Genomic DNA, 27,947 nt, shown 5'->3' with positions numbered 1-27,947 from the left:
AAAGAAATGCAAAACAGCTAAAAATACGAAAAGTACATTGAGTGCAGGACGTTATTGAAGAGGCTGCTATTATGTGGGCTGTTACGCTGAAAAACCTTAAGCAAAGTGTATTTCCTGAAGGACTTCTTCAGTTAGATTTAATAGGAACAAATTAACTTAATAGTAGTATGTCTCTCAAAACAGACATTTCTTCACAGAGAATCAGGATGATAAAGCAGGGAAAAAAAGTCTGTTTCTCAGAACACAGGGTAGTCCAGCAAGATAGCCACTCAGATAACCTAGAGGAGTTTTAAAAATCTCACCCGGTCTCTCTGTGCTTAGTAAATATGCAGTCAAAAATGGCTGCCATCCATATATAGAAGAGTCCAGGTAATTACGGTTGGCAAGAGATTGATTCAAATATTATTCAGCAAATGAAATTCATGCCCTGATATCTACTCTTCTTTAACTATTAGGAAAAACAAGGCCATTATTTTGAAATAATCAAAATCAAAGCATTAAAATTGAACTTAAAATGGATATCTTGTTTAGGAAATTTCCTTCTTGTATGTGTTTTATAACTATACTTAATCCTTATCAAAGGTTCTGGCTCTGCTTAAACAATACATCATCCTTCTCATGGATTCTGTTTGCTCAGTAGAGGACTCAGAGGACTGATAGAGGACTCAGGCACACTCAATGTCCAACCTTTGACTTGCCTGAGTTGCATTTTGTGAAGAGGAGTTATCTTAGGCCACAAATAAAATATATAATATAGTTAATGTATATAACTAATAGAACCTCTTTTTTAAAAATATATTTTCAGCCAAATCATAAGAAAAGCAACAAAAACATAGAACAAGTAGATTGGACACAAATAGGCTCAGGAGTAAGAAAAAAGTGTACTTTTGAGGTGAATAATTGCTAAGTGAGCATGCAGTTGTATTTAGATTTCAGACCAAGAAGTGTAAAGACAACATGGTCTAAGACCAGGTTTACTGTCTGGACTGTTTCAAGCTACATGGCAGCTTCCCTAATCTGAAGACCTCAAATAGCCACAGTGATGTCAAGAGGATGGAGGGCTATTCCACAGCACTGTACTCTTCACACTTCAACAAAAAAACACTGAGCAAGACTTTTGTATGGGAGAGAGGGAGCACCAGCTCTCCTTCATCACCTGTTGTGTTGGCATCTGAACCACAGTCCTTGTGGAGTCCTCTGCTTCATAAACATAAACGGATTTACGGCTGCAGAAGTTGTGGTGGCTCCTGGTTAAGTTCTTCAGGCACTAAATTGTATTTTGCATATAGAAAGAGATTTCATGATACTCATATGAGCACTTAAGTCTCTTTTATATGTATTTGTGTTCAGATTTGAGAATGTAAAAAAGCAAGCTCTCAGTTTCACCATCTGAACTTTGCTAAAAGCTAGTGCAGGAATATGAGGATTAAGTATAAATGTACATTAACTATTTTCTGACATTTTTTCTCTGGTGTTTCAGATGAATCACTGTGGTACTCAAGCCCCTGTCTGGTTGTCTCTGAAGGAGTCAGAATCCATGCCTCGACCTGGTGAGATCAAGCAGCTCACAGCCTGTGCAACATGGAAATTTTTCTTCAGCATGTCCAAAGACTGCTGCCTTTTTCGAATCCCTGTCAGTGTGAGGAACTGTGGAGATTTCTTTGTTTACTTACTACAACCCACACAAGGATGCATGGGTTATTGTGCAGAAGGTGAGAAAGTATGTACTCAGACGCATTTAAGAGCATATATTTATTAGTAAATGTGATTTTCAACTGAATATCAGCATAACTATTTCTTTCATTCTAATCTTCTTAAACAGAAGTCTGATACGTATTCAGATGTCTAACATATCACCAGATGTTTTCTGGTGTTTGGTCATTTTATAGTTATTCAAAAATAGCTGAAAATAACATAAAAGCAAGTAAGTGATGTTTCTGTGAAAATGTGGTATTTTGTAAGATATTTTGCTGATTATGTTTGGCAATAGCTACACGTACTAAAATTTTCTGCACTCTTAATTTTGATGTGATAGAACAATGTGTGAATTCACACTACACCCGTGTAATTTTCAGTTGATGCTCAATTATAGTTCAGAGCCCCCCCAAAATAAGGATCTATTTTTTTTCTTTTTCCATATAGTCAGATGGGGATGTAAGACACATCTAGAAGTCAAAATTTAGACTGCCTACATTGGCACTCACATAGTGTGTATCATCATTACTGAATGTCTCTGGTATTATGTGTAAGCATACATTTTCTTTAATAAACTGATGAAAAAATATATATATACATCATTATACATATATACATGTTTATTTTTATTAAGAATATTTTTGTTTCTCTAATTCTTCTAAAGAAGTTATAGATATTGTTAGTGACAAGTCTGTGTAGTAAGAGATTTTTATCAGTTCCTGTAACACACTGTCAGTGAAAACACTTGCAATACTTTTATGCACAATATATTGTCTTGCTCTAAGTCATGCTCTCTATTACCAACTGCTTGCAAAATCTTAATAGCAAAACTGCTGGTGTTTTTTATGGTGCTTTATGACCCATCATTATTCCTTTGGGATCAATTGTTAAGTAATTCTCTGAGAGGTTATTGGCAGAAGAAAGAAAGAAAAAAAAGCCAGAAATAAGACATTTCAGAATGCAAGGGCTGAAGCCATAAAGAAATCTTGCAGTATGTGACTTTGCATTTGCTTTCGGTGATGCGTTCATGAAAAGAAAGAGAATAAAAATGATCGGCAGCAGGCTAGCAAATTTTTACTGCTTGAAGACAAAACAGGGAAGAAAAAAAACTGAGTTGGCTCTGGTGACTTCTCTCAACTCTGAAGCCCTTTGTTTAGGATGATATTTTTCACATTTTGTATTTTTGTGCTGCTTTTTATATCTAGGTTACCATGTGTACTGTATTTCCTCTTTAATGCTGGATAGCTGTGTACACTTGATGCAGATTTTCAAGCAGTCATTCCTGTGCAATACCAAAGCATGGAACACCAAAATATGCTTTAAATTCTTTTCAATGAACAAGATTTTCAGTTTTGCTGCTTTTAACTTAAATTCCTTTTATTCCTGTTCAAAATATTCTGATATTTTCATGTTTAATCAAAGTTGCACTGGTGGTTGTTGTTTTGTTTGTTTATATGAATGATGTTCAAAGTAGCAAACAGTACACCTATAGACATTGCTGAGTCCCATGCTGGAAAGACATTTTTTTTCCTCCTAAGTAGGTCTGCAATGATTTTGACTGTCCATGGTTACAGTTAATAAATAAGTATTTAGATGTGGGTTCTAAAAGAGAAAGTATGCATTTGAAAGAATAGCTTAATTCCTTTTTATTCATTAATAACATTTCTAGGTATCTGCTGCATATATCTGCATTAAAGATGTAGAAGTGGTAAAACGTTCTGTACTCTTGCTCTTAGATACAATCACTCAACTTGTATTTTCTGCCTTATGGTTTTGTAGTGACTGCTACTGTAATTGTATATGAATCAGATCACAACATTTTTTCTGCTCTGGTAGATTATACTTTCATTAGTGTCTTTTAATATTTGATGTTTATTTTTCTTACTGTTGATTTTTTTAATACGGTTTTGTTGTTTTTTTTTTTTTTTAGCATGGGGCAATATTTTAAGAGCACTGGTATAGTTAAGTGTGTAAATATGTGGGTTAGGAACAGTTTATAGTTGTTGTAGATGCAAAACCACAGGCCTGTGATCCCAAGGAGATAGAAATTCGAGGCATCTGCAGCAGTAGGTATTTTCTTTTGACTTATTTTCTTTTAAAGATTTTTGTTTGCATCCATGACCCAGAAACATCAACTTTTAGTTATATGTTGTCTTTAATAAAAAAGAAGTCCATGTTATCAACTTGGTCTAATGTAAAATGCACAATTTGGAGATAGCAGAACTGCAATTGCAAAAGTAGTTTTTCAGCTGAATGTTCAGAATAATTACCCAAAATTTTAAAAATAATTTAGGTCACTTTGATTTGCAGATAAATTTTGCAGATGAACTCCTGATAAATCACGGTGTTGTTCATTCTTTTCCTTCTTGCATAGCCCATTCTATTTTCTTCTTTGTAAGCAGAGAAAATATTTTTGTATGTCAGCCAAATTCCTTTGGTTGTTTCCTTAGCTCTCTTCTATCTGTTAAAACAATTCATTGCAATTAATTCCTTCAGTATTTTTTCCTCGTCAGCACCTTTGTATGGTCTAGAAAGTAATCCATTTTGCTCATTTTAATCATGAATGTAGTATACGTGTTTTCTCTGATTCACTATACAACTACTTAAGATTTCCATACATCAAGAGAGGTAAATATTATTATAAGGATTTTAATTGATAAAGTATATGTAAATGTTGCCTTATCCAATGTTTTTTTCTTTTTGCGTAGAATAAAAAGCACAAAAGACATTTTTGTTTGACTAGGTGAGGTGGCTCCTTCAACGTCTCCATCTGTGTCACCACCACTACCAGCCATTCCTGAGGTTGCAGCAGAGTTGATCAAAGGGAGTATTTACCTAAGGTGTACCTTTGGCATTCCTTTTGCAAACAGCTCAGTTGGATTCATTGTGACTTGGTCAAGACTTTCTCCTGAAGGCATCAAAGAAGAACTGAAACATGAGAGAACAGTTCATACGTTCTCACTCTTAGAGTTAGATGGGACAAGCATCAGACTTGGAGAAAGAGTATGTTAAAAATTACTATAATCTCTTACAGCTGCTTTGTTTAAAGACTTATGATTTCATAAACGATCAGCAGACACTAACAATTGCTAGAGATGGAGTGCCAGCATTTTGCTGTATGATTTCTCTTGGCAGAAATGTATTGCCTCTAGTTTTTATTTACATCAACACTGCCCCTACAAATGTGGAAATGTCACAGAATATATCAGTAATTATCACTACTATTAATGTTTTGAGACTGTCTCAGTATACTATACCATGCCTCCAACAGATGTTTATTCAAGTTGAATCTTTTTAACTTTCTACTAGAATTTTGCTTGATATTGTGAATTAAGAGGATTTGGAATGTAACAATCTTAAGAGAGTGGCAAAGTGAGTTGTGGGAAACTGTGCTGTTGATTCAGCAGATAGATTGCTTAGAATCAATAATGAGCCACTGCTTGATGACTTTGTGTCAAGGATCAGATATAAATATTTTGATACCCACCATCAAAAGCAGCAGTATGAGTAACTGCATTAGTTAATTGCAAATTTCATGGGTAGCAGAATGAATATCTATGTTCACCTGGTAACTTTTTGAAAAGCTAAAGCATCATCACATCTCAAAAAAGGATACGGTAAAACAAACAAAACAAACAAAAACAGCATCTAAAACAGTATTTAGCAGCACAGTGCTGGGTCAGTGGAGGGAAATCACAATAAACTTATCCCATAAAAGATAATTCAGGCCCATAACACTGGGAAGAAATGGCAGTGAGAAGAGATGAAGGGGCAATGATTGTTTTGTGTAATCTATGATCAAATGGTTATTCAACAAAATTAAAAGGCAACAAACATAGAATTGACAAAAAGAACTAAAAAAAAATAAAGTGTAGAATGCATGTCCACAATATATCATGATGTGCAGAAATATTCCAGAAGTGATTAGTTAAATGTGTGGAAATTTAGGTGCTTGTTAAATGTGATGATTTGTATGCCAGGAGGAGATCTTGGAAAATTTTGTCTCATTCAGTCAATTAAACAGCACCATTGACAGTTGGTAACTTTGGATGCAGACAGAAGCTTAGGCTTAACAAGTTCATCAAGCTGACATCATGGCTGAGTTTCATATTCACTTCTTACCAAAAATATATTGTATTGTGTTGATTTTTTCTACAGGTCTACTGTAGCAGTTCTGCTTTCTTCATGGAGAAGCCAAGCATACATAGCAGTCCAGTTGAGAGCAAGGAATTTTTTGCTGGCATTAAGGTCATTTGAAAATAATGTTTTACTTTTTTGTAGTGGGAGTCTTTCTGAGTATCAGTTCAGCAGATATGTAGCAATTCATGCATTTTCTTTGGGTATGCTAGAAAATTTATATGAGTGGATAATTTGAACATTTATGTAATTATTGTATGTTCCGCTCTGATAAGACCATGTAGGATGCTGAACAAAAGCAAGTGAATCATAATAGCCACAGTAGATAGAGAGTCCTCTAACTATAAGGTACTCACAATATAATCATCAAGTTAACAAAGCGTGTTGTTAGCAGTAGTGAACTCAGATTGGTCAAGTAGTGGAAGAAACAAACATGTTTCTGTGTTTCCCTTGAGGTACAGGAAGACTGAATTAGCATCTTATGCAAGCTATAACAACCCAGTAAACACTTTGATCTCCACCAGCTAAAGTAGACTCCAGTACATCCTCTGTAATTGTAAACTAACCAGGGCCATGGCTCAGACTTGAGCTCTGACTTGCTTTTGACCACTTAGCTGCTCTCTTGCACAATTTTAGACTATGCCAACTGTTTCTCCCAGAACACGGCTGACAGAGATCAGGGTCTGTTCCCATCTGGCCACGGGGATGAGGGAAGGGTCAGACCAACCTGCTTTGGGCTTAGACTAGGATGCTGGGAAAAATTTATAGCATGTAGGCATGAGCTGTGCCATGACAATTGGTTAAAGGTGAAGAAGAGGTCCAAAAAGAAACTATCATAGATTTAGTTGTAGGTACCACTTTGTTTATTGGCCAGGAATGGGACACTGCACACACATATTGTGAAAATTTCCATTGACTTGAGTGAAGATTTACCTCTCATAAAGCTAAAGTGCATGCTTATGTTTCTGCAGATTCAGGGTCCAGATTAATCTCTTGTCAGTGGAAGTCATTTTATAGCACATAATATAAAATATGAATGCATTATTTTCCTTTTTATGTGAAGCTCCTAGGTAGCTTTTTTTTTGCATACAATATGACAAATTACCTATATGCTGGTTTCCAGAAGCTACCCAAAGAATGCATTTTTATGGTGTTAACGTACTTGCTAATCCCTTTCTTACTAGCTTTACCTCATCCTAGCCTGTTATTGGCACTCTTTACACACTCTTTTTATAGTGTCCTCATCTTCTCCCAGTACGCAAATGCACTTCAAACCGTCTAGATAACAAGTAGAGTGGGCCATGCGCCACACCATTCAGTGTATTTAGTTTTTCATACTTTACTCCTTCCTGATCAGTAGGGATGCTGTAGTTCACAAATGATGTTTGCATTTTAAGTATATTTTTTTCTGTGCTAGATACTTCCAGAAGCGTATGATATATCAGAAGATGGCAAGGAATACAGACTGTCAATAGAAAGCAGAATCCCTGTTCCTTGTCCCAAATTTAACCAGGTTGAAAGTGACTGCAGAATATCACTAAGATTGAATACTGTTGATGAAGGCAAGTATTATCCTGATTCTGTGTGTGTGTTGCATTTTGTATGCTTATTGTGTTTTTCTAAATATTCCCTCTGATTTGCCTCTTTGGAGAATCTGGTGTATTGTAAAATACTTTCTAAATTATTAAAATACTCAAAGGCCATATGTACTGCTGTTGAAAGTATGGAAGAATATGTCCATCATCCTTTTTTTTTTTTTTTTTTATGTACTGTGTTTTAAGTATTGTCTACAGTCACGAAGTACTCAGGTTTTAGTCTTTCTTTGTCTGTAGTGCTTTGCTATGCCCAAGTCGCATGAACATGAAGTCGTGTGAACATCAAAGGGATCCTTGCCTATTCAGGCAGGCATTTTTGTCCCATCTGCAGGACTTCCACGACTTTCATTTGGCTATCAATGTAGAAAATTAAAATAATTTTCTTGGATGTGTGTAGGGAGAGGGTTTTCCATGATCATAGTTGAGGAAAATGCTCACTTACTTTCATTTGTGAAAAAAAACCCCACACTTTTTGTGTATATCACTTTGTACGTAAGTTAGCATTTATATTAACAGCAATATACAAAATGTGTCTTGATTAGATGAAAACTCATTAATGATGTGTTTTCATTAAAACAGGTAAAGAACAACTAGGTTTAAACTTGGCTCTTTCTTCTTGTCATGTGGATCTTCTCCAGAAACCCTGTAGAAATGGAATCTGTAGTCAAGCAATAATTTACTTCACTGCTGTGACAGACTTTATGCAGGACGGAGACAGAATTACCAGAATTGCAGTCGAACCAATATCCAGTGAGAATTTCCTGTGGAATGGCTATGTTCCAGAAAGCACAAAGGTTGAAAATCTAAGTGTTAAGATCTGTAAAACTAACAAGCCAGGAAAGTGGCTGATCTAAACTGAGTTTCTATTTCAGTTGTGACATGCTGATTCACACCAAGATTTCGAAGTAGTCAATTTTTAATTGGTTTATTTCCATTAAAACATTGCCTTTTCATTTGGATTAAGTTTCTTACATTTGAATATTAACATAACTACTTAGAAATAATATAACCTGCTTATTATGAAATAAATCAAGAACATAAATAATGTGCCTAAGTCTAACCTAATATGATTTACTATGCACTTTTTTGTTTTGAAGATTACTGTAAAGGATCTACCGACTGCGTACTGCTACTCATTTACTGACCCTCATATAATAACGTTTGATGGAAGGTAATAACTTGATTGAAGCTTTAAATTTCAAGGGTTGCTGTTGTTTGTTTTTTTAATCTATGCTAGTGATGCAAGCTGTAGTTCTCTACAGTTCAGTTGTGCTATGTATTTCACACTCTTGGATAATAGGATAAACATGCTCCAGCTGGTTAAAGCTTGTTAGTCATATTTATAGTATTTATGTTTGAAAATACAAGTTTTAGGTTGTGACAAGTAAGTAGACTATTACCCTTTCTAGAGGAATATACCAAGAGAGAAATAACAGCAGTAGAATCTGAATGTGAAAGATGGAAATATTATTAAATATGATCAGTGATAAATGGTTGAATAGACAAAACTATTTTAATACAGAAGTATTTCCAGTCTTCAGCATAGCTCCCATATTTCTGGTGTACCTATCTGAATCCCTGTAAGGATCAAGTTGCTAGAAGCTATCTTCTGTCAGTATGACATTGTGATGAGTTCATTAATGTCACTGACAGCAATTTATTCGCTTCTGTCACTTGCAGCATACTAAACATTCTTTCCAAAGTGAAGACAGCTTCCTTAGCCACAGCTGGCATGATTTTTGTATGCTTCTGTCTTTCTAATTGTTTCTAAATCATGGAAGAGTTCAAAATAAATACCAGTTCCAAACATGGGACTTGTATATTCCCAGCTCAGCAGAAGCACATTTCTTCAAATGACAGTGTGAGAGAAAGAGGATACGTTGCCTGCACATAAGTGTGTTCAACACACAACAGAGTTTTTCTTGTGAATTTGAAAGGAAGAACAGGTTGTAATGGATGCTCTGAGAGCACTGTTACTAACAATAGTAATAAAGTCACAGGAGTTATGCTGACTTGCGATTCTTTCTTCATTCGAAATTACAGGGATGCCTTCAGTGGGTTTTTTAACCATCACCACATTGTGATCAAGCTTTCTTATGATGTAACAACCTACTGAAATATATTCTTGCTGGAATATGGTGCTGCACCTTTCTTTTTAAAGATAAATAGCATTGCTAACTTATTTTACAAAACATGGGAAACAGACAGAAAGGGAACTGCCCCTGCAGAATCACAGGTGATCGCATGCAGGCCATCTGCAGTTTGTCTGCTAGGCTATTAAACAAAAGGCAAATCACTACTCTACAATTAACTGTCAAATGCCATTTATAGCCAAGAGACTGTTAAACTTGCAGAAAAAGTTTCTTTTTTTTTTTTTTTTTTTTTTTTTAATTTTATTTTCCCCCCCCCCCCCTCCTCTCCTTCTTGCCACCAAATCATTAAATTGGCTAATTGGCTAACTTTGCTTCAGGGAACAGATGGCTAACCCATAGGGGAAAAAAAAAAAAAAAAAAAAAAAAAAAAAATGAAGTCACTATTTATGGTTTTCATCTTAAATCATTTTCAAATCTTTGGGAATAGGTTTTCTCCATCTTAATAAAGCAGACCTTTTTAAAAGTATCTGACTTTCTAAATCATTTCATCAAGGGTACTTGTACAGTCTTCAGCATCTGCACCTCACATGCGCACAGTTAAGCATCTTCTTGCTCCTGCTGGATATTTGCACTGCAGTAGAAACACAAAGGCTAAGGAGCATCCCCTGATTGCCTGTTAGAATAGACAAAAGCACAATTAAAATGCATCAAAGAACAGCAGTGGCTTCATGATTATCTTTCCATTCACAAACATTGTCTACATATTCCATTTGTGATCCTTCTCTTCTTCCTTCTATTTCTGCTGTAGAACAGGTTTTAAATTTTTGTTTTAGAGCTGTACAAAAGAGATACATATGGTGTTGTTTGTTTAGAACAAAGTTACTTGCGTTTGTGAACAGTACTCTTGTTTGCTTTTTTATTTTTTTCCCCTCCCCACGATGCACGAAAATATGCTACAGTATCAAATCCTACCAAATACTAGAAAACTGTTTTAAGTTACTGACACCTGGTGATATTATGCTTTTCTTTTGACACCAGACTCTATGACAATTTTAAAACAGGAACATTTGTCCTCTATAAGAGTACAGCTCGAGATTTTGAAGTTCATGTTCGCCAGTGGGATTGTGGAAGTCTTCAATATCCAGCATCCTGTAACTGTGGCTTTGTTGCCAAAGAAGGAAGTGATATAATTGCATATGATATGTGCAATAGTCAGCTACATGAGTCACAGCCATACTTATCCATAATAAGTAGAGACACAACAGGAAGCAACGTCAGAATCACTGAATCCTACCTAGGAAGAAAAGTAACAGTAAGTTCATACTACTTTTGGATATAATAGCTATTTCAGTAATTATTTTTACCAATTCATACCAACTTCAGAACTAAAACATGCTTTATTTTCTGCAATTAAACACAACAACGTTTATTTTATAGTCATAGTATTTTGGCCAGTGCTTTGCTTGCAAGCGATGTTTGAAATGACACAGAATTTTAAAATGAAACACTCCACTGCTATTTATCATTCTGTTGTCTGAAATGCAAGCACTAAAAACAGACCATTTCAGTTTGGATTTGTCTATTAGAATATATAATACATTTTTAATACCTGATAAGTATTTAGAGAATATCAAGCAACAGAGAAATGAAATTCCTCACTTTTAGAGGCAGGGATGCTAAAACAGAAAAAATAAGTGACTTATGTGAAATTGCGCACCAAGTTCATAGAAACAACATTTAAACTTAGAAGTGAAAATCTTACATTGTCACTTCATCTATTCAGTCGTCCATGTATGATTAGCTTTTATTTCTCCTTTATGTGCAAATGTGCTTATTCTTCTTTAACTATGCCTTTTTCCCCCCGCCCTCTCCTTACAGTAAAAACATTGTTGAATTGTATTCTTTAATTCTTCTTATTAAGAAACTGAAAATCTTAATTCTTCTCAGTTTATTTCTAAAATGTCAGTATTTCTGCTGAGCATTGTAAAATAAAATCGTGAGTTTTTGAGAGTACTCTGGGCTATCTGGTACACTTCGGATCACATTTGCAGGTAGAAAATTCTGTATTAAGCCATAGAATTAGCACACAGCATTAGCATATAGAATCATATAGCTGATATGCTCCCAACAAGTCAGTTTATATTACTAGAATTATCCCTTTCCATCTGGAGAGGGAGTGGCCCTTTTTCTTTGCTCACTTACTCTTTAATTATCTGTGGTTTTGCAGTCATTGACCTTCTGCTCTATACCTACTAATGATGGATGAAGCTTATTGCCTGAAACGTGCCATCTAGGTGCTTCTTGGGGCACACAGGATTTGTATCTACAGTGCTACACCAAAAGAAATAACAAAATTTGTATGATTCAGAATAGTTAGAACCAGAACTTAATGGGACATCTTTATATGCCTGCCTTTGTAAATCATTCCTTATCAATGAATGTACCTGATTTTGTTAGGGAAAAATAAGAATAATGGTTCTCACAATTATATTGTCCATATCTTTTTAGGTTTTGTTTTCTTCTGGAGCTTTCATTCGTGCTGATGTGAGTGAATGGGGAATGAGCATAACACTTAGGGCGCCCAGTTCAGATTACAGAAACACAATGGGGCTCTGTGGCACCTTCGATGGAAGTGCAGAGAATGACTATCACACTGCCAATGGTGTGGCAATTCCAAACAATTCTGATGCTCTTCTTTTGTTTATAAAGGAATGGAGGTAACAAAATACTTCTTTTTCAATCAAATGAGAGTTTTTGGTTCAATCTTTCCTTTGTGCTCTTCAAAAATTTGTTGAAATAAAAGAGACTTTTTAAGTTAATATCTGAGTAAATACAGACCAAAGAGCCAAATTTGTATTTAAGTAGGATTATGATGTAAAATGAATTTGCTTTGAACAAATCAGAAAAGATCTGCCTTCTTAACTCTTTTTTTCCAGTATACCTTATATATATATATTTATAAAATATATATAAAATATATAATATATATAAAATATATATATATATTTTTTTTTACAATTTAACTGAGATCTGTAACCATATATGTAGATTCTGTAATTTATGCTGTAGAAATATTAAGCAAAACTGGCACAGATTATTAAAACAACAAAAATATATAGATAAGTTGAGATAGAATTTCTTTTTTTCTTCTCTAGAATTCCACCAGGAGGTAGCTTGTTTGACAAGACACCTTCTTCATTACCATCTTCTAGGAAAACAAACTTCTGTGACTGCACATTTGAAGATGTTGGGTTAGATCCATCAGTACGTAAACTAAAGGCAGTTTCTAAATCAGAACTTCCCCTGTCTTGCAAAGACAGTGAAAATGGTAGATTTCTTTCTTTGATACCTGGACTGGATGTCACTGCTGAGTATCTCAGCCCTATTGATCTTGTCAAAGGCTTAAACAAACATTCATCTGTACATGAAATGGATTCCGCTGCACTTCTGGAAAAGGAAGATAATCAAACCAAACTTCACAAATCATCATTAGTAAAGCCACATGTCTCTGCAACCTCAAAAATAAGTTCTGGTATGGAAAAAGAAGGATCTTCAAGCTCAGACATTAAAAGAATTTCTGATGGCTACAGTAATCAGAAAAGTCAATCTGCTACAAATAGAAGGAAGCGCCAAAGTTATTACAAATATCATCCAGTATTTCTATTCCAAAATCTAAGCCAAATGGATTTAGAGGCATATAGGTACTTTTTCCCAGAGGACCACACCACTGACAAAGACAAGAAGTTTCTTCCTTCTTGGCCCACACCTTCTGGCCTCTCTGAGTCCAGTGCTCTGAGACTGTGCCAGCAGGCAATAGCCAATTCCAGTATAGGAAGAGCTTGTGGTGGCCTTCTTGGTAGGAGAATGGAAGATGCAATCAGTATCTGTGTTAAAGATTTACTGTTGAAAGATGACCTCAGATGGGCAGAAGCTTCATTAGCGCTTTTAGAGAATGAATGTGAGAAGAGAGTTTTAGAAGAAATAAGCTACAGTCAACAGGAACTTCAGGGGTTTGTTGAGAACCTGCTTACTGTACTGAAGTGTCCCAGTCTGTGCAGTGGTAATGGAGAATGTACAGAATGGGGTTGTGCATGCTTTCAAGGCTATGGTTCATACGACTGCAGTATACTGTCTGGTAGGTGGGAAAAACAATGAGATTTACTAAAATAACAGTCTCTGTGTTTGTGCAACATATGTTTTACATCACTGTTTTTCTATCCTGCTTTTACTTTTTTCTCTTTGTGCACTGACGAGGGCTCCCTGTGGTGGGCCTGTTCATTATCCAGCAGTCTAGTTCCAATTTAATACAGCCATTATTGTTTTCTATTTAGCCTTCTTGTTTCCCAAGGGAAAAGCATGGGCTTAGTTTATGGTATATAAGATTTTAAAAATTTACTACTCAGTTTGCAATCCAGAGTACTGCCTCAAGAGATTAGTGTGTTTCCACAGCTGTCTTCTTCAGGGAGATCTTGCCACATCCATACACTCCTGCAGTCCTGCTTATTAACTGGAAGTGGGATGTTTTTGGCAATGTTACATTTCTGTAAACTGTTAAATGTGGAAGCAGAACTGATGGTGAAGAAAAAAGTTTACCAAATAGAGTTAGGCAAGTTTTTTTTCATTAAGTAAGACATTGACTGAAAATGCAGATAAGCAGATAACACAGTGAGAATATGAGGTGTGGTTGAAAATTCAAAAGTCTTTCAGAACTGTTGATATTTTATAGTAGTATTTTTGTTACATTAATGTATTTAAAATAAATGGAGGAAGAAGTAAGAAAGTAATAAAACAGAAATATTTGCTTCCTCTTAAACTCAAATAGATGGGCTTGTGTATAATCAACATCAACAAATATAAAGATGTAATAATTATGAAATAAACAAGAGAGCTTGGCTAAGCATGTTATAAGAACAAAAAGAGAATAGATAGAATGCTGACCTACATCCTGGGCTTGCTGCAAAACTCCAGAGGAGGGATCTCAAGAAGAGACCCTTTCCTAGTGGTAGACAGCTCTTAAATGGGTCTAGGAAAGGTGGAGCCAGGTTCCACCTCTTCTGGCAGCACAGGTGAATTGCCTCCCAGGGCTGACTCATTGCTCACCTTAGGTGATCAATCAGAGGTTCAGGCCGTGATCCAGCAGTTCCCATACAGCTTTGCTTTCAGAGGAAATATTTGAGTATTCTAAATTTTGTCAGTTTATTTCATGAACCACCCTCCCCGTGTTTGTTTTCTTTAAACAAACAAAAAAACCCATTATAAATTATTGCAAGTAATTTTCAAGTTCCTATATCTAAAGCCTGAGCTTCATTTACATTTTACACTGCAAGTGTGATGTAAAGAGTCATAGATGAGGCGATAGACCGCATATTCACAAGAGTTTGTTATTGCATGAATGTTTCATCTGCTTTATAAATCTGAAGTTCCAAGAAAAGATATAAAGCCTGGCTTTGAAGGTGAAATTCATTTTAATGACATAAAAGGTTACTGTTGTACCTTTTCCCCTTGCTCCAGATTTTGTTGTTGACACTTTTCTTAGTTGGGCAGAGAAAAAAATGTGTTGCCGAAAGTAATTGTCTATATGAATGAGATCATTATATTGACTTTTATTTTCTAATCTCTACTTCAAAGACCAAGCTCCAGAAATAATAGAGCTGGAAAATGCTGGGCTATGTGATATTCGTCAGTATGACTGCACATCAGTGAGAGTTTTTGGACATGGCTTCAGAGAGTCATCGAATCTGAAGTGTGAAATTATCAGATTGCAAGTAGGTCTCCTTGTATAGCAATAATTCTGTTTAAATTTCTCTGTGAATAAGTAAAAACTATCTAATCATTTTATGTTGGTACAACCCAATGGTTTAGTAGAAGCTAAAAGCAGAGGCACTCAGCACTTTGCAGCAGGCACTCAAGTCTTTGCAAGATTGCACTTTCCTCACTGCTAAAAGTGCAAAACATAATGGGAATGTTCAGCAGCTAAAAGGAGATAATAGCAAACAGCAGCTATCCATCTGGAAAGGGCAAAGGTAGTCCTGTTGGTGGCAACCAGTATGTTGCTTGTTCTTTCCATTCTTTTTCTTTTTTTCTTTTTAAGTGCTTATGGAGAGGAAGTGAAGTACCAGTTCTTTGAAAAAGGACTGCAAGGTTAAAGACATCACTAGATTACTGTTTCAAACTCAATACTCAAAATAGCCTTTTTATAAACATAATAAATCTGTTACAAAAAAGAAAAAGGCATTTCTGAGATGTCCATTTCCCAGGGGCAGAATACTGTGGCTATTTAATAATATGTCAGCTTTATAGCCTAGGTTTGAACAGAAGATTAAAAATACTGTACTGTAATGTCAGAGTAGTCTGTACAGACAGAATGTTTTTAGTCAGACCTAGAATTTGCCCAAGGCAAAATTAAAAGCAATTTACAAGTGTTAGTCTGAAATGAACAATCTGTGATTACAAGTTTTTACATTGTATTATACATGAAAATAAAAAAAACCTGCCAAATGAAACTGGTTTTCACTCATGATGACTGGGGGGAGAGAATGACAAAAGGGAAAACATTCAGTAGGAATCTTCTGCTCCTGGGATAACCAAAAAATGCTTTCCTTAGTTCTGGTAGATGCTACAATTAAGCAGTGTGGGGGGTTATAGACGTTTTTTTTCTTGTGCACATTTATCCAATCATCTGCTAGTTGGCTTGAAATGGGAAAGTTAAGAGTATAGGTTAAAAGAGTTTCAGACCATCTCACAGATAATTATTGGGAATTTGATAGCAATAATTTGAATTGCCTCTGTCTTAACTCATGACAAGATACTCCGATACAACACTGTACAACACTGTTTGTGGTAGTATACATGACTCTGAACTACAGAAACATTCTAGATAATCTCTTTTGTTGTGATCTCCTTTGTTGTTGTCCTTTTTCTTTTTTTAAATTTTATTTTGCATTTTTAAAATTTTCTTCCTGAAACTACCAAAGAAAATAAGTTTGTTTCCTTTTAATTTTCTGACTGGAATAATGGTGGCTTTGTGCAAATGCCAGTAGAGGTACAACACATAGCACTTTTTGTGGGTATTTTGAGATAAATTCAACTGATCAAAATTTCCTAGAAGCATTTTTGCTGAATTTAGAGCTAATACACTCACATTTCTCATTTGTAATGCTTGCTCTTCTGAAAGATTAAATCACATTGTTTGTCTACAGGCTGTCCTACCATGCACAGTGCTGTAAGAGATGATTCAGAGAATTTTGCACTGGAGTACTTCACAGATACATAACTAGTGTGCATCTCTTGGTAGAGCTTTGGGCAGGACATGACCAAGGAGTTAATGATTACACATTAAGTATTAATGCCAGAATTTATTTAGATCTTGCAAAAGTTAGGAATGTTTATAAACCCCCTTATTTTGTTCTAGTAGATTTGGAGATTTTTAATTGATTTTTGAGCGATAATATTTCTGAAAAAAATATCTGAATGTGTCTCCAGCTGATAACAAATGGCTTCTGGAAAAATAGACTGCATCACATTTCAAAGAGTCAAAGATCTCAAAATTGCATATACATGAATGCTTAGTTTTTACATTTTTACTTACCTTTGCCATTAATTAATTAGCACAGGATGAAAGAAAGTTTGGTTTGAACAAAAATAGTTAATTTGTCTTTTGAGCATTTTTTAAAGTGTTTTTTTTGTTTGTTTGGTTTTGTTTTTTTGTTTTTTTGTTTTTTGAAAAAGTGCAAAACTGTGGTCCCTACATCAGGGTTGGGATTAAATAAATATTTTACTTTGTTACAGTAACTCAAAAAATAGCCAACTCAGTAAAAGTTAAGCTCAACATGATTTTGATCTTGTTGTTCTCTCAATTCTTTATCTACCTATTTTATTTTATACATTTGACCCTGCTTCCTATTGCAATCCATACTTCTATCATGTAGTATTACCATCCCTATTCTGTTATCTTGAACTCTCAAGACAGATCCTTGGGTAACTTCCCTTCCTGGAGTATAGAAAATAAATCTACAGGGTTAATGTTGTAATCTGTTCATTTGTGCAGAAGTTTAGTGGCTAACTGCCAGTATTTGCTGGCACCCAAAATCATAGCTGAGTGTTGCCAGAACCTCATTTGTTCATTTGACTAAAGTTTGTCCACTTCTGTGAGCAGAGATAGAGAGGCATAAAGTAATTGAGACACTAGATCAGTGATACTTTATAGAGATACTTTAAAGTGATACTTTGGAGGATCACCCACTGCTTAACTCTTCCATAACTCTCCAGATTGAAGAATTTTTCTTGGTAATGCCATGCCAAATTGCCATGCACCAGGAAAGACTTCTCTTCTTTCATTTTAACAGGCTCAGGTAGAAATCTATTTGTGGGGGGAAAAAATGACATATTTCCCACATCATTCTAATCCAGAGAAGTAGACACATTGAAACACTAAGCAATACATATGCTGTTTTTTTTCTCTGATAAAAATATTTTCATATTCCATTTCACTGAAAAACAAATTATTTGTCCTAAAATTTAGTATACTGATAACCAGTGGATTCCTGGAGAGCCTCTAATTATGTCAGCTGCCTTCCAAAATGTCAGGAGTGTCGACTGCCAGTTACCGAATAACAGCCCACAATCTGATGTCATGGATCTGGTTGATGATAAACCCATTGCCTTGTGGAAAATAAAGGTACTTGCAGAAATTTCAAACATTCACTTACAGATACTAAGATGAAACTACATTGTGTATATAACTATTATTTTTTAATGGTACAGTGGATGGAATTCAGCTTGCTTAACATGGCGTCTCATTTAACTTCTTAAGCTTAAATACAGAGTGCTTCCTGCAAGGGGACTGCCCCCTATAAGGGGCTACCCCTAGAACCTATAGAAGCATGCATCCTTCGAAAGTTGAAGGTAAAGGCCAAGTAGTTTCCCTAGTGCATTTCAAATGACGTTCAATATGTTGACAGAAAAAATGAGTTGAGCTCAATGTATATACATGAATGTTTGTGTGAGGTGGACATCTAAGATATCACACAGTTGGAGTCAATAAGGTCAATAGACCCTAAAAACTGGTCATTCTATCCTAGCATAGACACCTATATGTGGTCAGTCAAATACCTGCCTAATCTTGTTGATATAATTGATTAGAGTTTTGCTGACTATTACAAGAGTTTAAACAGCTAAATGTAGTGCCTGTCATTGAATTGAATCCCAGGATAGCAGTCAGTGCTGCTGAGATGTTGATACCTATGTTGATTAAACTACTTTTACTCTATATCTTGCAGATTTCTAATGATGGATTAATTTACAGCAATTCTAAAACAGTGATAATATACGATGGAGCCTGTCAGATATGTGAACTACAGGAATCTGGATTATGTGCACTAAAGGTATATATTTCATTCTTCTGTGTATATTACTAAAGTATGCATCTCTTCAGGTAGAAAAAAAACACATCCTGTACTCATTTACAACAGGAATTTTTCATGCCCAGAAATGAAAAGCACCAGAGGAGAAGCTCAGAAGAGAAAAATTTGATGGAAAAAAGCAATAACAACAACAACAAAAAACACTGTGTATAATTAACAAGTAAAACCAAACATACTGTTATTCATTTACTTCTAAAAGTACAATGTAGGATTAGGTTTGATTAGGATTAGTTTTATTAGATTTGGACACTACAAATGCAAAATTTTACAAACAGACAATTCTGAAATTTGCTGTTTGACAACTGAAAATTAATGAGTCATATTGTCATTTCTCTAAAAGGAGAAAACATGCAATATAGATGGACTCTGTTACGGTGAAGGTGACATGAATCCAACCAGCCCTTGCTTACTCTGCAGACCCGACACATCAAGGTTAAGTTGGTCAGTTGTTGAAAGTAAGTTCTAAATAGTTCTGATTGTTGTTTCTTTGATTTTTTTTTTTTCAAGTAGCAAAAAGTTTAGGTTCTACTAAGTTTCAAAATGAATAGATATACCGAAGTTTTGAGCTTAGTTTAGTGTTTCAGCTAAAGCTCAGTTGGTATTATTTCAGTTTGTAATTTGATCTTGTTTTTCATCTTGCAGTTCTCCTTATTTCTGAAAAGCATGTTTTCCAGACCAGACATGTGAAAGACAGACTTGTTTTTTTTCTTCTTTTTTTTTTCCCTGTTCACAATAACTAACAAGAAGCTACTGAAATTAACAACTTTTTGAGCCTTATTAGCAGTTAACTGTATTTTGATTTTTGGTACAGCCATGTCCACAAGTGTTTGTCTTCAACATTTAGGAATAAAAGGCCTTTCCCAATCAGGTGCATGTTCTGAGGCAAGGTTTTTCTTTCACTTTTTTGAACAGGCAGTCTATATGCAGATATTGAATAGTCTGTATACACATAATTTCATCACTGGAAAATTCAGAGTGGAAGGGGTCTCAGGATGCTTGAGTCCATCCTCCTGCTTAAAGGTCATCCTTGAGCTCTGTTGTACTCAATCACTAATTAACTTAGGGTGTTACTAGTAGCACTAGTAGCATTTTGTTGATCTTCTCATCAACAAACAGTGGATTCAGCAACCTGTGAGTACACAACTGCAGGCAGAGCAATGAAAATCAATCCGAAATTGCAGTTGAAAATTGTATAAATTATCTAACTTACAATGTGAGCAATGTAGCTCTGCATAAGCTAGACAACAAGAAACTTTTCTGTATACATATATCTATAAAAATGCTCTGTAAAGAGCTTTGCATAAATGTTGTTAACACCTCATAGACCTACTAATGATGTTTAATACAAGATTTTGTTCCATAGAGTCTTTGACTTACACCAAACAAGAGGTGAACACAAGAAACTGGATTAAAAGGCAGGACATGTTAATTAACCCCTTAATATTTGGACATAACTCACACTGATTGCATAGATGTATGGCCTAAGCAAATACTTCAGTGTATATTTATGAATCTCATACTTCAGTCCAATTAGAAACCATACCATGAAAAGAGGACCATCATCTAGAGTTTCTATTTTCTGTCTCTTCATAGTACAAAATTCTAGCCTAGTAACTGTAGCTCTTTTGGTTCAGCTTTCCCATCAACCAGCTTTCCCCATCAACCCAGGTCCATCATATCTCAAATGCAAGAATCCCATCATGTTTCATGAGGGAAGTGCTGGCATGACTCTGCCTGGATTAGTATGGCTCTTGTATGAATGGGAGTTTTGGTGACTGTCTCAATCTCTTCCTAGTTCTAACTTTTTATGATTTTCTGTACTTTCACTTTTAAACTGCTACAGTTTATAAAAACAATTTTTAATTTCAATAAATTTTGAGGCCTTTTTCTATGTAAATGCAATCAATCTTTACAAGCTCTTACATACTCTAAGTAATTTCTTGTTAATGTTACAATTATAACGAAAATATCTATTTTTTTCCTGTACTGTTGAAATGAAGTTAGAATTTAAAAGAAATAGTCACATATGTCTTCCTTAAGAGAAAGATATGTTCCTTTAAAATTTTTATTAGTATATTGTAACTCTGCTTAAAAGAGAAAATATCTCCTTTGTTACAGACAACCAGCCTCCTGTACTTGAAACTTTTCAGGGTATGCTACAGACTTTTTATGGAGAAGATTTTGTATATCAGTTTTTGGCTTCAGATCCAGAGGGCTCTGCTATTCTTTTCACATTGGAATCTGGTCCTGAAGGTGCCAGTCTTTCCCCATCAGGTCTCCTTTTGTGGAAAGCTGTGTCAAAGAATCCCCATAAATTAACATTTTCTTTGACAGATGACTGCAATGCGGAGACTAAGGTAGAAATAGAGGTAATTAATATTACAGTAAAATGACTCATGCTAGTAAGATGTTTACAATATCTAATTACAATATTCATTGCTAGTTCATAAAAAGAGAAAACTATCTTATTTGTTTTGCTTTGTAGATCAAAGTAAATTCATGTGATTGCCTGAATAATGGCTCATGTGTGACAAACATTAATTTCCCACCTGGAAGTGGGAGATACCTTTGTGTATGTGTGGCTGGATTTGAAGGTGATCTCTGTCAAGTGAATACTGATGACTGCAAACTCAACCAGTGTGGTACTGGCAAATGTGTAGATGGAATAAACAGCTATTACTGCGAATGCCCACCTGAACTTCAAGGTAAACTACTACATTATATATTCACATTTAGATTTTCTGTTTTCCTCTGGTGAATACAGTAAAAAACAAGAATGATAAGTTTGGTCCCAGCATGGCTCCTCCAATGCCAGCAGATAAATGTAGTCCACAGAGCCCATTCTCTTCGGATTCTGCAATAAGCAAGAAACTTGGCATATGATAAAAAAATGTATGCAACAAACATAGTGAGCTGACTTATTAGATGTACAGAAATATTTTGATGTACTTACTGTATGCACTCCTTTGTATTTTTGCATCTACATATATTCTACTTTTATCATTTAAAAATATATTGTCAAAGTCTGGTGACAGCAGTATTATAAAAATCTGTGTTTGAATGCAGGTGAAAATTGTCAAGATGATATAGATGAATGTGCATCCAACCCTTGCTTCCCTGGAGTATTTTGCTTCAATACTTTTGGTTCTTACTATTGTGGTTCATGCCCAAAAAATCTACATGGAGATGGGAAGTCATGCTACGGTAATACGATCTGGTTTTTTAGAATACTACTGTCTTACTGGGTGTGCTATGTTTCTAACAGTAAATTAGAACTCTAGAGTAGTCAGCAGAAAAGAACTCTCTGACTGTTGGCTACAGAGACAGAATCTCAGATGGTCACAATATCAGAATGTAGTGGGTCACACAGCTGTAAACTCCTTTTCCAAATGTTTAGAAAAAAAAATAGCTACAAATGCCCACATTCTTTCACATAATACTAGGAATCTAAGTGCAGTGTATTTTTTCTGTGTTATTTTCATAATACGAGTAACTATTGACAAAATGCTTTGCTTTTAGGCTGCTCAGCATAGAACTATTTATTGAAATAAAGAAACTCGAGAAATTAGGTGTCTAACATTAATTTACTGTGTCCTCTTATGCAATTTCTGAATAACTGGTATTTTTAAAGTGGTCTGTTGCAAATCTTCAAGAAACATTTTTTACTCTTCATCTGCTGTCTGAATTTTGAGTTATTTTTTCTATTGGAGTTCTGTAATCTATTTGCTGTTGAAGTAAAAGTAACTATTAATGCGCCCTCTCATTTTTTGTTTTAGAAACCTTTGATGACATTTACGTTAAAAGAAAAGATTTCATAGGGGAAGCTGGAGAGAATAAAGGTGATTTTATTTCATGAAGATAGTGAAATTTCTGATTCACATACTGATAAGAATATAGCTGGGAAGTTAAAGGTTTTAGTCAGCTTTATGTTATTCACTTTAATTTTTCAGTTTAACTAAATGAAATTAATGACTTGGTTTGCATTCTTATTTCTGATCTTATAAATGACACTGAAATGTCAATATCAACAAATCCCTTAGGTCAGTCAAGTCATTTCATTGTCAGTGTGATATATGACATTCTTACTGCTGCCTTTTGTTTTTGTGACTAACCACTGACGTGCAATAGGTAACATGGGGATAGGGACATCTGTTATATGAGATAAGCAAAAGTTTATGGCATTATGTTGAATGCCATTTTCATACTTCAATTCAAAAGAAAGGTGAAGAGTATGGCAAATGAAGGTCCTTAATTCCAAAACTCTTTAAACTCTATTGCTGGCATTTCCAGCTCTGTGTCTGCTGAGGTATTGTTCACAGAGAATTCTCCTCGGGTGTCTTTTTCTTCATCTCTGAATTGTTAGCAGGGGAAGAAAATGCACTCTCACTCAACTGCCAATGCTGGATAATTCTTTATCAGTTTCTTCTAATGCTTTGTTTTTCAGCAATGGGAAGCATAACACTTTGCAATAAGATTCAGGGAAGTTTAACCTTTTATTTACAGTTTTCTAATACTGTTTCAAAGGACAGATCTTAAGTTGAACAATCTCCTCCAACTTCATTCCTGCTCAAACCCATAATGCTAAAAAGCCCATTGAAAGCCTTCTGCCATTCTTGTATTACAGTGCCATACTCCTTTCTACAGTCCACCAGAACACCCACTTTTTTTCAGAATATGGAGCATTTCTCATTCATTCTGCATTGCTATCAGAGAGAAGGCTGAATCCATCTTTGTCATTGAAAACATATATGTAATATTCCACTAATAAAAAATATACAACAACTATCAAAATGAAGAAAAATGTTCAGAGAATTATCTGAGAGCTCTGAGATAACTGAAGTAATTAAATAAACTAAAATATACTTTTGCTACAAAGTAGTGAATTATTCATACAAAGTACTTCATGTGATGTAAGTAAGTGTAAGTGGGTAAGTATATATTGTTACTAAGTATCTGCTTCCAGACTCTAGGCTTATTATCTGCATTTAGACGTACATGTGAACAGTAAGCAGTATCTTTTGTTTTAACACCATTACAGTAATCTAGTTGTATGGCACTGGTAATTTGTTCTGCCAATAAAGTTATTTGTTGACCCAGTATCTGAAAATCCCTGGCTGCCTGCTCCAAAAGGCCATGGTGAGAGTGGGAAAGGATGTAGACAGAGCACCTTTGTCTGCCAGTTGAGATTTATGTCCTACTGCAAACATTTATTCTGGTGTAGCACATGTGAGGAGAGGAATGAATGGAACATATGTTTTTCTGTTCAGAAGACATTCTCCACCCTTGAAAGAAAAAAAGTCTTATAATATTTCTCCTTTTTCTTTAACATTCTGTAGGTTTTGAACAGTCATCATTTGACAAGGTCTTGAGCTCTGTTCCCAGTTCTATAGATGTCCCCCGAAGATTTATTTCTATAGAAATGGACAATACTAGTACTCCATCACTCTCCATATCAAAAACAATCACCACTGAGAAGTCATGTGGTTCTCAGAGAAGTGCTTCTGTACAACCAGATGCATCTGAAAACATTGCTCATGCTGTTGGTAGCAGTAGTGGACGCCTTACTGACACAGAAGGGGCTTCTCCAGAAAACACAGTGATTACAGCTTCTTCAAGGAGCCATGCTGTATCAGCTGAGAAGAAAACAAGGACACGAGTTGAGGCCTACAGTCATTGGGAGACTGGCAAGAAGGCTTCTCTTAGCAGTTCAATGAATACAAGCAAAGGGCTTTCTTCATCACACAAAATATTTAAAGGTGGAAATGCTCACAGAGTTCAGCACTTGTTAGCCAAGCGTAGAATGAATCCTTTACTTTTTGCTCTTGTTGAAGTGACTATCCCACCAGAAATGCTTCCTGAAGATTCAGATGAAATAGTACTTCCTAAAGCAATAACCTGTGCTGAACTATCTTGTTTTCCTGGAGTACCTTGTGAGCCAAGTCAGGATGATGGAGTCAAGTGTGGTCGTTGTCCCTATGGTTACTATGGAGATGGCTTCAATTGTAGAGGTATGGCAAATGACTGTACTAAATGCTTCGCTGAGAATTACTTTATATATAGGTTGCTCTGAAAGTAATGCCTCCTATTTATTTCCATGGAACATGGAAATTACAACAGACACAAAGAGCACAATAACACTATTTGACAGAGCAAATTCCCAGCTACAAAACACTACTTTTTCAGTTAGTCACCACCATTAGCTATGCATTTTTGCCCATGATGAACAAGATTTTGCCCAAGATGAACAAGCATGCCACGCTCATAAAGATCTGCACAAGTGGAGGTGACCCACTGTTTCACAGCTGCTTTGTGGGCTTTGTTGCTAGGAAAATGTTGCCCATACAGTTGTCCTTCATTGGCCCAAATAGTTGGATGTTAGAAGTTGCCAAATCTAGTCTATACAGTGGGTATGCTGAGTCAGTCCTGCCAAGAATGGTGATGTGCTCCATGGACTTCAAACTGGTATTTAGGCTATAGTTATCATATTTCAAGAAAGATGGTTCTCTTCTCTCTCCTTACTCTGGAAATTTGAGCCTTCAGCCTAGTCAGTATCATGATGTAGTGGTCAGAGTTGATGATTTGTCCGGGTTCCAGGAAATCCAGAAGGACCACCTCTTTCCTATCCCAGAAGACAGTGAACCTACTCTCAGTTTACCTACTGAGAGCTGCATCTTGAATTTTTTCTTTGATGGAGAAGTCATGTGTTGCCACTCCATGAACTGCTGGTTTGACTCTGGCTTATAGTGGTGACAACATATCTTATCATCGGTAACGATGCACTGCAGGAAACTGTTATCTTCAGTCTTGTATTGGTTCACTAGGTCCTGACAAACTTGCATACAATGGTCTTTCTTTTCTATGTGAACATTTGTGGGACCTACCCTGCACAAACTTTGCAATACTTTAACATTGCCACCATCACTTCCAACACACAGAAGCCAATATTCAGCTTTATACACAGCTCCCTGGTTGCAATATGTCTTCACATGCATGAGCTGATCGAGACACTCTTCATTTTCTAGAGTGACAGCTCTGCATGGACATCCAGAATGGCTAGTCTCATGTCTTTGTAACACTACTGAAACTCACCACCCACTGCTTCACTATGCTCACATGCACTGTTTGGTCACCATAAGCATTTAGCAAACAATGAATGTCAATGGGCTCCATTTTTTTCCTCCATGGAGGAATTCAGTGACACATCTTTGTTTAATATGCACTTCCATGTCAGACACCATTTTGTAAGACTGTCCCTCTGCTGCCATCTGTCACACAGCAGCAAATTTGAGGGAATACTGTTAGGAAAGTTCAGCCTTACTGCCACACCACCAAAATCTGTCTCTGACGTTGTGGGCCAACATAATACAATAGGAGGCATTACTTTCAGAACAGCTCTTGTATTTTTATAACATGAGAGTACATTGTTGATGTGTGATTGGTAAAATTCACATAGTACTGAATTTCCTTATTTTCTTAATAATATTTACCTTACAGGCTTTTAGTTGGGCGGATGCACTTAAAAAATTTTTTTTCTCTAATGTATCTCAGGCTTCCCTCTTATGATCAGAGACCTGATTGATTCTTTGTGATATGTTCATTGTGCTAAATAGGACATAGTTAGGCTGAAATGCCATTGTTTTTTTCTTTATTCCTTTCACTGTTTTCTTAATTACCTTTCAGCAATATGTAGACAAACATGTGGCAAAAATATGGAGTGTGTGGAACCCAATATTTGCAAATGCAAGCCTGGTTATGCTGGTTATAACTGCCAGACAGGTGGGTATGGCATTTTGATTTAGACCATGATAGCTCACATAAATGAGTTAATCATTAAGATCACTGTTGATTTTGCACAGCACTATGCAGACCTGATTGTAAAAACCATGGAAAATGCATTAAGCCCAATGTCTGTGAATGTCTACCAGGTTACAGCGGCTCCACTTGTGAAGAAGGTAAACAGAATATTTTGTACTTTTGAATTCATAAATATCTGAAGATTGCTGTCAGTAACTCTCATAACCGTTCGTTCTGACAGGAATGCAAGTTCATTAGATTTTTACTTTAACAGAGATTCTTATGTTTACTAAGTTATGACAGCAAAATATCATACTTTGATTTAACTTATTGCATCATCAGTACATTGCATGCTGATCTAAAATTAATGAAAAAAATAGTTTCATTGGTTGGTTTTTATTTATTTTTTATCACATCTGAGGAAGCAGTGCTTTTTCCACTAGGCATTTGTTTAGAGTTGCTCTTCTCCACTTCACCCTTTCAGAATCTTTTAAGAAAACAAAGGACAACAAATTGCAATTCACTTTCATAGGTGTGCATACGCCTTTCCAACAGATACTTGGCTAGAATCCAGTTCCTCTCACCTAGGTGCCTTTGCTTAGGTATTGCCATCCCTAAATTTCTCAGTTCCTTTGAGGAAGAGGGTAAGAATACAAAAGAATGTCTCAAACAGCCGCCTGAATTCTCTATAATTCTGTTTCCAAATAATTTAATATAAATACATTCTGCTCTCTATTGACTGTTTAGAGAATACAAGTTGTGTCCAGGTGGTGACCCAATTTGCTTATTTATGATTTATTTTTCTGTAAGTACAGGAAAGTACAGCTGTTAACTGTGTCCTCTTAGGAAGAGTTCCCAATGGCACATCATGGTGGCACCCAGCTCTCTGTCACAGTGATGCTTGGGATGTTCTCAAGTGAAAGAAAGATCTGGATTCCAGACACATCACTCCACAACAGTTTCCCAGTCACCATGCATTAGGATATTCTTAGTAAGAGCACTTAGCAGTTCTGCTGAAGTGAGTGATGTTCTCAAGGAAAGGCAGCAGGAAAGGAAGAAGTCTGGTCTAGCCCAGTGATTAGGGCTGCCAGCTGCAAAGATCCTGCTGCCATGACCCCTTCTGTGGATAGGTTTGGACTGTTTGTGTGCTGACCCAAAATGACTGACTGATTTAACTGTAGTGCCAGTCACATCTAATTTGTAGGCTTCCA

General features: G+C 35.7%; 1 protein-coding gene across 1 annotated transcript in view; it reads left to right on the top strand.

Moving 5' to 3' along the window:
* VWDE (von Willebrand factor D and EGF domains) overlaps window positions 1-27,947 on the top strand; it is a 41,346-nt gene that overhangs the window by 5,190 nt on the left and 8,209 nt on the right. The window contains exons 3-22 of the mRNA XM_052692308.1: window positions 1,481-1,712; window positions 4,439-4,698; window positions 5,854-5,943; window positions 7,250-7,394; window positions 8,007-8,221; window positions 8,525-8,598; window positions 10,559-10,832; window positions 12,029-12,237; window positions 12,676-13,655; window positions 15,149-15,285; window positions 18,042-18,197; window positions 18,799-18,903; window positions 19,283-19,397; window positions 21,061-21,311; window positions 21,428-21,647; window positions 22,009-22,146; window positions 22,719-22,787; window positions 24,279-24,950; window positions 26,623-26,718; window positions 26,799-26,894. Coding sequence (XP_052548268.1) covers window positions 1,481-1,712; window positions 4,439-4,698; window positions 5,854-5,943; window positions 7,250-7,394; window positions 8,007-8,221; window positions 8,525-8,598; window positions 10,559-10,832; window positions 12,029-12,237; window positions 12,676-13,655; window positions 15,149-15,285; window positions 18,042-18,197; window positions 18,799-18,903; window positions 19,283-19,397; window positions 21,061-21,311; window positions 21,428-21,647; window positions 22,009-22,146; window positions 22,719-22,787; window positions 24,279-24,950; window positions 26,623-26,718; window positions 26,799-26,894 — 4,534 coding nt within the window. The remainder of the gene's footprint in view (window positions 1-1,480; window positions 1,713-4,438; window positions 4,699-5,853; window positions 5,944-7,249; window positions 7,395-8,006; window positions 8,222-8,524; window positions 8,599-10,558; window positions 10,833-12,028; window positions 12,238-12,675; window positions 13,656-15,148; window positions 15,286-18,041; window positions 18,198-18,798; window positions 18,904-19,282; window positions 19,398-21,060; window positions 21,312-21,427; window positions 21,648-22,008; window positions 22,147-22,718; window positions 22,788-24,278; window positions 24,951-26,622; window positions 26,719-26,798; window positions 26,895-27,947) is intronic.

This window comes from Tympanuchus pallidicinctus, unplaced genomic scaffold (assembly GCF_026119805.1).
Source record: "Tympanuchus pallidicinctus isolate F22 unplaced genomic scaffold, pur_lepc_1.0 scaffold3, whole genome shotgun sequence".
Classification (NCBI taxonomy): domain Eukaryota; kingdom Metazoa; phylum Chordata; class Aves; order Galliformes; family Phasianidae; genus Tympanuchus; species Tympanuchus pallidicinctus.
This window is presented reverse-complemented; position numbering and strand designations above follow the sequence as displayed.